Genomic DNA, 11,557 nt, shown 5'->3' with positions numbered 1-11,557 from the left:
AAAAAAAAAAGTTGTTATACTGTATTTTTTTATTTGTCTTTTTTTTTTTTTTTTTTTAACCATTGTTTTATTTATTTATTTTAGAGACAGAGTCTTGCTGTCACCCAGGCTAAAGTGTAGTGGCTCTATCATGACTCACTGCAGCCTCTAACTCCTGAACCCAAGGGATCCTCCCACCTCAGCCTCCTTAGTAACTGGGATTAGAGGCACACTCCACCACGCCCAGCTAATTATTTTATTTTATTTTGTAGAGACAGGGTCTGTCTATGTTGCCCAGGCTGTTCTCAAATTCCTGGCCTTAGGCAATCCTTTCACTTCGGCCTCCCAAGGTGCTGGGATTACAGGTGTGAGCCACCATACCCAGCCCATATTATTTTTTATTGGTTTTTTTTCCCAAATATTTTCAATCCACAGTTGGTTGAATCTGCAGATGTGGAACCTGCAGATATGGAGGGCCAACTGCATAAGGAATTCTATCTGAGCAAAGTGGTCAGGAGGTTCACAGAGGATTTTGAAGGAATATGCTATCTGGGGTTTCTTTCCATTGTATTTCAAATTATAGTAGACAAGGGCTTAATATGTGCGAGAAATTGTGCTGAGGATACAATAATGAACAAGATTCCTGCCTTTGTGGAGGTTATATGGCAAGGGAGGAAATAAAACATTATAGATTAATTCCTGTGATCAGTGCTGTGAGATGAGGTCATATCCTGAGGGACCCAGACAAGCCTAGCACCAGGGGCTGGGGTCACCAGTAGATAAAAATATGAACAACCATGCCTCAGCCCCATAGAACAACACAGAAAGAAAATGGGGAAGAGTGAGTAGGGAAGCAGGATTTTTGACCAAAACCTCCCAGTTTAAAAGTTTCTATATGAAGAGGCCATGTACCAAGGATATATTTACTAAAAGTATCTAAATATAGGCTAATTCAATTTAAAGGGATCCCAAATGAGAGGTAAGATTTTCTTCCCCTCTAACTCCCAAGTCTGGTCTCTAAGGAGGCCCCTACAAAACAGTAGTTGTATTAGTCAGCGATAAAATTTATTTAGGGTCAATGGAAATGCATTTATGAATTTGAGACTCAAGGGTACGTGTCAATTTCTTGGGAAAATCCAAGGTAATTTTCACGGAGTACTCAGATGGGAAAGTTGTCATGTGCTGTCATGTCTCGTGGTAGAAATGCTACCCTTAGCATAATAACATATAAAAGAACCATCTCTGGCTGGGCACGGTGGCTCACGCCTGTAACCCCAACACTTTGGGAGGCTGAGGTGAGCAAATCACTTGAGGTCAGGAGTTTGGGACCTGCCCGGACAACATGGTAAAACCCTGTCTCTACTAAAAATATAAAACTGAGCCAGGCATGGTGGCGCACCCCTTGTAATCCCAGCTACTCGGGAGGCTGAGGCAGGAGAATCGCTTGAACCCAGGAGGTGGAGGTTGCAGTGAGCTGGGATTGTGCCACTGCACTCCAGCCTGGGTGACAGAGCAAGACTCCATCTCAAAATAATAAAATAAAATAAAAGAGCCATCTCTTTGTTCTGGGATTCAGCAGAGACAGAGTCTTGCTAGAGACGTAAACGAATATGACAGTCTCCGCGCTCAAGGAGCATATAGTCTAGTGAAGCCGATCACCATAAAAACACATGGCTGTGATACCATGTCGTGAGTGTAAGAACAGAGCTATGTATGCATGGGGAACAGTGGACATGATGGCCAGGTACCCTTATTATGGGAAACATAGAACCTAAAGTGTGCCCCCAAAGGAACATGATTCAAAATAATATTTTGCTGAACATGTTGGTAAGAAGGAAAGAAAACATATCTGAGTTGAAAAGTTACAGTTTATTTTTTCCCCACACTAGTCCCCACTAACCCCTCTTACATTTTCCTTGTTGCTTTTCTTTCTTTCATTACCTTTTTTCACACTTCCTCACCCTACAGGCTGCCAGTTTGTCTTTCTGACAAACATCATTAAGTGGTAACTCTGGAGAGTTGGGAGATAACTATGGCTTCTGTAAAAGTGCTCTCTGGACTAGTAAGATGTGATAAAGCACCATCCGTATTTCTTTTTAACAGAGACAAACAGATCATACAAACTCCCTGAGAACAAAGCCTGTGTCTGTACAACTTTGAATTCTGCACAGTTTCGTATTTTAATTTGTGAAATGTGTTGATTCTTCTGGTGCCCTGACCTTAGGTCAAGTGCTGGGGATGCAAAGAAGGTGACCTTTGAATTGGGTCTTGAGGGATGAATAGGAGTTAGTTCTCAATTATTTCACGTTTAAGTCGACATACTTTCCTCCCTTTGCTAAACTCTTGAATTCTTTTGCTTTCTCAGCAGGATTATGCATTAACTTTTAAAAATTAAAGTGAACAGTTTAATTTTACTGATGGTCTGTGCTACTTTTATAAAAACATGAGCAAACTGGTAGACAGAAACCAGAACTCGAGAGCGGTGGAGGAGGAGATGCTTCTACTGTGTGGGAACGAGGGCTGGGAGAGCACAGTGTATGTTCAGAGCAGTAGTAATCCAATGATTCATCCTGTCGTTCCTCTTCCTCTATAGCCATCAGGTTTGGGCGGATGCCACAAGCCGAGAAGGAGAAGCTGTTGGCGGAGATCTCCAGTGATATCGACCAGCTGAACCCAGAGTCCGCTGACCTCCGGGCCCTGGCAAAACATTTGTATGACTCATACATAAAGTCCTTCCCGCTGACCAAAGCAAAGGCGAGGGCGATCTTGACAGGAAAGACAACAGACAAATCAGTTAGTTCTCTTCTGCTGTCTTCATTGGGGGAGGCGGGGAGTTGTTTTGGGTTTCTGTTTCTTTGAGTAAATGGTTTACTGTGCTATGAATGCACATGCAGAATGTTGTTCAACTGTTGGCTGTTAACATATTGCAGACTGAGTCTGAAACGCAGGAAGTGTTTTCAGATAGCGTAAGTAAACATTATTTTGAAGAGGGAGAAAAGTCCATAAAGTCTTTGAGAATAGTGTTAGAATGTATTGGTCATCCTAACTTTAATGAATGAACTTAAGCCCCCTCAGCCTATCACCCTCTTTTAGAATCCATCTCTTTTCTCGGCATCAAAATAACTGGCCACAGCAATATTCATTCAAGCAGCCTTGCTTTTCTCCGGGAACAGCCTGACCTAGATTTAGAAAATGTATTGAATCCCACTATTTCATCTTTCAGGAGAACTACCAGAGTTACCTTTTTTTTGGGGGGGGGGGATGTCATCTCGCTTTGTCACCCAGGCTGGAATGCAGTAGCACAATCTCAGCTCACCACAACCTCTGCCTCCCAGGTTCAAGCGATTATCATGCCTCAGCATCCCGAGTAGCTAGGATTACAGGCATGCACTACCATGCCCGGCTAATTTTTGTATTTTCAGTAGAGGGGGGTTTCGCCATGTTGGTCAGGCTGGTCTAGAGTTACCTCTTAGGGAAGTTCAACATGGGGCATAAAATAGATTCTAGATATTAGGTTACCTTTCTTTCCTTGTAGCATTCTTGATTATTCCGGGGCAACTAGAAGCTCTGTCCTTTTATTACATATGGAATTTTATCTTCTGCAAGGCTTTGAGCTACCTGGGCCACTCCAGTGGACTCTCCAACATCTGTTCACTCATTGAGCAGCACCATTTAGAAAACCCAGAATGGGTTGTAACTGTTACTAAGTTAGGTTTTCCAAGCAGCAGAGCTCTTCCCTGACTGGAAACTGAGAAAACAACATGGAATTATAGAATAAAATTGTGCCTGAATTCTAGTCCCAATTCTGCCATCAGCTTGGATGACCTAGATCATGTCTCTGTACCTCAGTTTTTGTTTTTGTTGTTTGTTATTTATTTATATATTTGTTTGAGATAGTCTCGCTCTGTTGCCAGGCCGGAGTGCAGTGGTGCGATCTCGGCTCACTGCAACCTCCACCTCCCTGGTTCAAGCAATTCTCCTGCCTCAGCCTCCTGAGTAGCTGGTGCACACCACCATGCCCAGCTAATTTTTTTGTAGTTTTAGTAAACATGGGGTTTCACTATGTTGGCCAGGATGGTCTTGATCTCCTGACCTCATGATCTGCCCGCCTCAGTCTCCCAAAGTGCTGTAATTACAGGCGCAGCCACCGCGCCCGGCCTTGTAGCTCAGTTTTTAACGACAGGGTTTGGCTTTGATTCTGATGTCTGCACAATGCTCCTAGGGCTGTAAGAACTGCAGAACACACTCAGAAGACGCTGTCCCAACCATGGAAAGCCCTTGTATGCACTCATTTATTTTCACGTGAACACCTCCCAGAGAGCTATGCAATTATTTGATAGATATGTGTAACTTTTCTCCTATTCAAATATATTGTGGGGAAAATCTCATTAACCTTTCATGTATTTTGATGACTATCTCAAGATGGTGGTTCTTCTGTTTAGCTAAACCATTTAGTAAGAGAATCAGTTAATAGAAAAAGGAAACTTGTGGCATAGAGCCATACACTGATAAGGACAAAGAGTTTTCCGATTTGCAAATAGGTCTTTAATACCTCAACATTAATATACCTGGATTCAATTCTTTACGGTATAAAAAAACCTTGCACATTTATTAGGTTTGAGTCACATTGCCACCTGACTACTGCTATTATTATCCTCTTTATTTTAGAGATGAGGAAAATAAAGTCCAGAGAGGTTAAACATTTTGCCCTAAGACCCCACAGCAAGTGTGTAGAAGACCTGGGACTATAATGCAGGTTTTCTGGCCTCTAGTTCAGAAGATTTGTAGCATGCTAGCCCCTCAGCGCAGTACTTTAGGAAGCTAGTCTTTCCCATTTGCTGTCAGTGAGCCAGGGAGACATAACACACTGAGAAAGCTTCGCTCTGAGAAAACTTTCTGTGGTTGTTTTTTCTCAGTTTTTAGAACAGTAGGAATTTTTCACCTCATCTGCTGTCCTAATATATTCACAATTGGAAAAAATTTGTGCTGTTTCGGTTCTTTTCAAATTACAAAAGTCCTTGACTAGGACTTCTGGCTTTTACATGCACAGGACTGCACAACACTGGTGATCATAAAGCTCATTCGTTCAATGAGAAAATTGGCCATAGCAAATCAAAAACAAATGAAGACCTCTGCGTAGCTGATTGGACTACAGAAAATAAACCATTCATATCCAGGAAGAAAAAAATAAAAGGATTGCTGAAAAGGAAAGAGCCCTAAAGCAAACTATCTACAGTTTTGGTTAGTTTTTTTTTTTTTTTTTTTTTTGAGGTGGGGCAGTGCCTTGTTATATTGGCCAGGCTGGCCTTGAACTCTGGGCTCAAGCAGTCCTCCCACCTTAGCCTCCCAAAGAGCTGGTATTACAGGTGTGAGCCACCAGCCATGGTTAGTTTTCATCAACTGCTTTCTCACCTTCTTTTCATCCTCCAATTCGTACCTACAATCCTTATTAGAAATCCTGTCAACTTAGTAGTACCAGAAAGTCAGGCAAAAGACTGAAAAAAAAAAGCCTCGGTGGTCAAGAACTTAAAATTACACTACTGGTGTCCAACGTGCTCTTATCTGTGTCACCGGAGGACACACTCAAGATACCTCACTCCAGTTGACTCCTTGGCTCTAAATCTTTGAGTTAAAAAATAAGGAGGTTCTTTATGGAATAAACAGGTATTAAGTTATTTAAAGGAAAGGGCTACAAAATACTTGATTATGGGCTTTTCAAGTTCAGAGGCCAAGCGTTTGTCATTTTCTTCCAGTAACTAGGACTGGGTCTTGCCCCTAATAGTTACTCAGACTATATTTGCTTAATTGAATTAAACATGGTTGCCTATGCCCTTTGAAATGTGGACTTTCAACAGAGGGCCTCTAACTAGCCCAATATTTGCTTACCAAACTGCACATTATTGATGATCTGGATTCAGGCAGGATCTGGAAAAAGAGAGACTGGGCCAAATTAAAATAATCCGTTCACTGATGACACAAAACTAAACTACAGTTGTTTGGCACCCTCTCTTCTCCTTATCTTGCAAAATCAAATTAAACACTAGTGGAAAGAAACAGTTCAGAGAGGAATATGGGAAAGGAAAAAAAAAACAAAATGTGATTTCCAATGCGACTAGAGATTTGTTCTTTATCTACATGGTCATGTTATTCATTTGATAGCATCTCTCTCAGGGGTGTTATGTTATCTCTTGGCCAGGACTCATGAAAGTTAAGATTTGCATTGATAGGAAAAGTTTTGCAGAAATGTGGACTCTTGAGAGGGTGGGAGGTATACAAAAGTGGCTATGGCTGTGCAGCAGAGCAATTTGCGTTTCTTATACACCCTGCTTGAGACTGATGTCATTAGTGTTGGTTAGGCCAAGGCTGGGGGAGGCTACTCAGAATAGTGGGTTACCAGTTACCCAGAACCTTTGGAAAAGGAAATGACTTGATTCAAGAGGCCATTCTTTAAATGTATCATTCTCCTCAATTTCACCATTGCCTATTGTAGAATGCCTGCTGCCTGCTCAGCGTTTGCCTCCAGGCAGACCAGGACTCCTTCCCCTCCCCATCTAAACTTCCTTCTCCTGGATCTTATTCCCTAGGGCCACTTGCACCTTTCAAAATGGATAAACTGAATTCCCCTGCTCCCCTTCTACCAACTTTAACATCATATCCTTGGTATAGGATGCCCTACTTTTCATTGTTTTGCCTAAATAAGAATATGCTTGGGAATTTTAGGCTTAGGGCCAGGAAAAGATGGGATATGGAATTGTCAGCTATGGATTGCTGGACAAGAAATTTTAGGAGCAATAGACCTTTTAACCATCCTAAGTAGGATGGAACTGACTGTCCCCACAACCGATTTCCCTTTCAGTGGCTTGCTCCAGCCAAGGCCCCTTATTTAAGAGGTCTTTCTGCACTCTGAAAACCATGCATATGCCAGAACTAGGTGCTCTGTTTCATGAAGGCAGTTTGATAACTGAATGGACTTTGGAAGTGCCCAGTGTTTGACTATTACCCTGGTGTGATGATCACACTGGGTGTGTCATTGTCACATGATCCCATGTTTGTTGGTGAAAATAAACAGTGGTTTTCAAAAACCATTTTCAGTGCCATGGTTTGTCATAAAACAATAAATAGAAAAACGCTTGATGTGCCTGCCAACTTTTCACCCCGTATCTAAGAGATGGCGAAGCTCTGGCTGCACTCTATCTGCAAATAAAGAATAAAACTCTTTATTTGTGCTATATTGGACTTTGGGTTCCAAAGCATCACATTGTTTATGGTAGGTACATGTAGAGTCACTGTTTTTATAATTATAAGAGCAAACTGGTGCCACTGGAAAAAATGGTCTTTCTAAATAGTGTGTGAAATATGAAACTAGTGAAGAATAAAATCAATATGGAAATGTAAACTTGTATGAAAACATTTCCTTACCCATTTAAGTTTGTGCATTCTGAAATTTACAATGGCCATCAAACCCAGTGACTCAAAGCTATTGGAAAGGTATCTGTCCTGTTAAATCCTACACTTACAGCTAAACAACATATGGGCTCTTTTCCCTTTATCTCTGGAAAAGCCCAAGTGAGCTGGAATTTGCTTCCCAAAGGAAAGACATCAGGCAGAATCCTCAGAGAAAGGGGCTTAGGGACCCCAGTAGAAATAAAATCAGGATAGTAGTGCCAATTCGTTTCTGGGGCTGCTGGAGAAGTTAGGCTTCTGGGATCATTCATCCATCTATCAATATTAATAAAATAAATTCTTCTATTACCAGTACTGTCAGGAATAGCTAAAGATATAAAAGATCTGAACCAGTTTCTTTCAGAGAATAAGTTAAAATAATATTTTAGAGTTAAAAGAAAAGCACTTGGATTTTTTTTCCAATGGCTGGACTCAGTTGGCCAGTACCCTTGCTTGCCTGCTGAATAACTCTTTGACTGGCAATTGATTTTTTTAAGAGCTGTGGTTATGTGCTAGTTCATTACAGTGTGAATCATTCTTCATGTTAAGTTTTCATTTGTTTGTCTTAAATCTCCAAACCCTGCAGGAAAGCAGAGTATCTTTGACAGCTTTCAAACTTCACTTCTATCACACACAGCACTCCACCAGCACCTCTAGGAAACAGTCATTCAAAAGGCATTGCCCCAAGACCCCAGCATGTAAGAGCGTTAGTTTAAAATCTCCAGTTCATCCTAGAATAATCATTTTAAAAGGAAAAAAAGAAGTGAGGAAGTCCTATAGAAAGCAATGGAAAGGGAAAAGTTCTCAACCCAGAATCAGGCTTAGGTTCTAGTTCCTGGTTTGCTATAAATGGCACTTTGACTTTGGAATGTCTCTGGCTTCCGTTTATTCATTAGTCAGAGAATGATGGGGCAGATTATTTCTGAAGACCCCTTATGTCCTATAAATCTCATGGTTCTCAACAAGAGAGAAACAGGAACAACGGGCAGAAACCAACAAGAGGCTGAGGAAACCAAACCAATGAGTTTTGGATTGTAGCTAACCGAGGAGAACCGTGATGAAAGTCAGATGTATAAAAAGGAAGAAGGAAACAAAATGAAGAAGATGAGCCCTAAGAATTCAGTATTTTGCCCTGGTAAAACTAGGAACATCAGGAAAGCTGCACTCGATGAGGCCCACATTTTTCCAAGCCAGTTTTTACTCTGACAGGGTTACCTCAAGTGATTGTTTGAGAGAGGGTGGGGGGGTTGACTACACTCATTCAATCTGCCAAATTAGAAAAGTCACCCAGAATACCCTGTGCTTTTTGAGTGATTTTCATGTTTATGAAAATTCCTTAGCTTGCTATTTTGTTACTCAAAAGGATTATAAACATAGAGCATTCATGTATAATACCTTTCATAACTCATGTTAAAATGCTGATGTTATTGGATTTCTTAGGAACAGTGCTGTTCTATTTCTCCATTCAAAAAGGTTAAAAAAATGAATTACTCTATTTTCATCATTAATCCCATTTCCCCCATTGTCTTTGTATTCTACGTAGGAAGCATGCCATAATTGAATTTACTAATCTATATAAAACAGTACTTTTAATCCCATTCTGAAAATCAAAATATATTTTTGAAAATCAAAATATGTCAAAATTGAAACTCAAAATGTGTCAAAATATTGAAAATTTAAATATATCAAAATTAATTATATTTGATGTATCCCTCAAAAAATTGATTTCTCCTAACAGAAATCTTTTTGCTTTCCTGGAAAGACACTGGGTTCAAGTGCAGCTTTCTTCATTCTGTTCTGGTCTGTCCAGTATATGAAAAGCACAAGCACACAATGACCAGTGACAGATTCGCTGTGAAGCTAATGAAGCTTCATGGGGCCCTTCCCTTGTGCAGAGCTCCTTCCAGTGCTTGGGGAAGGGCCCAAGCAATTTTATTCTCATAATTTGTAATGCCTTCCTTAGAGAGGCCCCACTACTGTGTACATTTTATGTACCACAAAACCTGAATTCACCCCATCATGTCCTAGTTGTAATTAAGCTTTCCTTCCTGTTAAGGAGGGACGCTTACCCAGCCATTTGATGTAGGGTCTGAAGATAAATACACTATTAGCCCCAAACTAGAAGTGTTAAATCATTAAGACAAAATTTGAGAATGATATGGCTGCTATAATGGCAATCTTTGGATAATACTGTCCAAGCTGATGGAAAGTGTAAGGACTCCACTTTGCTTTGTAAAAAATACAAAAACACGGCCGTGGAAGTGCAGTACATTTTGTATGGAACATTGTACCACATTGTACCAAATGTCATGTTAAATTAATGATTCAATATAAAATTATGCAGACCAAATTTGACCAGGGTTTTAAAAGGTTCTCTCTCCATGAAGCAGGCTGGCCACGATCTTCTCTCTAGGTTTGAAGGTAAGGAGGTTCCCTGTGAAATATGAAAGTAACGCCTAAGTGAACTGTCTGCAATCTAAGAATTGGTGAATTGGTTGCAAAGAAAGGCAGACCACGCCCACCCAGGGATCTCTCTTGCAGTTTGACACAGAAAGAATCTATGCAGCCTTCAGAAATGCAGTGAAAACAGTATAATCAGATATGACTAGGAAAAAAAAAAAACAACTGGTGTTCATTTGCATGTCAACACCCAGAATTCTCTGCTAGTTCACCTCTTCTTCAGAATGCAGAAAGGACTGAAAAAGCTGAAATGGAGCCTGGCGCAGTGGCCCATGCCTGTAATCCCATCACTTTGTGAGGCCAAGGTGGGTGGATCACCTGAGGCCAGGAGTTCAAGACCAGCCTGGCCAACATGGCGAAACCCCATCTCTACTAAAAAAAAAAAAAAAAAAAAAAAGCCGGCCGGGGGGGGGGGGCCTGTAATCCCAGCTACTCTGGAGGCTGAGGAGAATCACTTGAACCCGGGAGGTGGAGGTTGTAGTGAGCCTAGATCGCACCATTGCACTCCAGCCTGGGCAACAGGAGCGAAACTCCATCTCAAAAAAAAAAAAAAAAAAAACTGAAATGGTTTGGCATGATGGTGGGGTGCTGATTCCTCTCTCTGTCCTTGAGTATTTACTGCCAGGAAATCCTGACCAACATCAATTGCCAAGGGGTTAAAGTCACATTGTTGTTAAATTGGGAGAGAAAATTAGCAGGATTTTGTGCCCTGTGTTCAACTATTACAGAGTTTCGAAAACAGGAACCTGGAGCTTTATATGAGGGGACAGGGGAAGTAAAGGGGAAGAGTGACAAGGGTGATTTATCAGGGCATAGTTCCAGATAAATCACTTACATGGAGGTGAAAGAATTTCATGCATATGTTCTGTGCCAGGAAGCCAAATGGTTGAGCAGAAGCTCATCTGAAAGTTGAAGTGGGCAGTTCTGGGTACAGTCTTTCCACATGTGAAAAGGCGATGATTTTGTATTCATGTTATTTGTACTCCTGCATGTGCAGTTGGTCTTTTCAGGTGTCCAGACCATCATTTTCTCATGACATTAAAGAAAGCCAATAAAGGCTAGTTGTGGTGGCTCACACCTGTAATCCTAGCACGCACTTAGGGAGGCCAAAGCAGGACGATTGTTTGAACCCAGGAGTTCAAGACCAGCCCGGGCAACATAGCAAGACCTCATCTCAAAAAATGAAATAATTTTTTTTTAGAAAAAGAAAGTTAGTATTTCATTAATATAAATTATAATACACTATAAAGTGCCTGTAGGAAAAGAAACACGTTTTCTCTAGGTTCTGTGAAAGCATCATTATCCATTCAAATTTTCTCATAATTAGAACCTGACATTCTGGAAAATACAGTAAATTTTCATTGATGTTACTTGCTCTGCCCCCTTTTATTTCTCCCATTAATAATATTAATCCTCAAAAGAAAAAAAGAAAAAGGAAAAAAACCACCCAAGCGAAATGTTTAAGAAATATGGTACGGACAGTTTGGTCCCTTGAAAAATTAGAGCCACCAGGTAAACCTGTTCTGGGGTCCTCACATCTGTCCCCTTTTGGAGTTTGGTAAGTAGTACAGTTGAAGTGAATTTTTTTGTAACAAAAGTAAAAACTTCCAGAATAACTCCAGTGAAGGGTGTTGATGTGACGTACAAGTTTGGAAATATATTTAACATCTGAGAG

General features: G+C 40.8%; 1 protein-coding gene across 1 annotated transcript in view; it reads left to right on the top strand.

Annotated features, from left to right (window-relative positions):
• Positions 1-2,568: 2,568 nt before the first annotated feature.
• PPARG (peroxisome proliferator activated receptor gamma) overlaps positions 2,569-11,557 on the top strand; it is a 28,623-nt gene continuing 19,634 nt past the window's right edge. Inside the window, exon 1 of the mRNA XM_017856125.1 lies at positions 2,569-2,772. Coding sequence (XP_017711614.1) covers positions 2,590-2,772 — 183 coding nt within the window. The 5' untranslated portion in view covers positions 2,569-2,589. The remainder of the gene's footprint in view (positions 2,773-11,557) is intronic.

The sequence above is a fragment of the Rhinopithecus bieti genome, unplaced genomic scaffold (genome assembly GCF_001698545.2).
Source record: "Rhinopithecus bieti isolate Rb0 unplaced genomic scaffold, ASM169854v2 scaffold_44365, whole genome shotgun sequence".
Taxonomy (NCBI): Eukaryota; Metazoa; Chordata; class Mammalia; order Primates; family Cercopithecidae; genus Rhinopithecus; species Rhinopithecus bieti.
The sequence above is the reverse complement of the archived record's forward strand: the minus strand, read 5'-3'. Positions and strand labels throughout refer to the sequence as shown.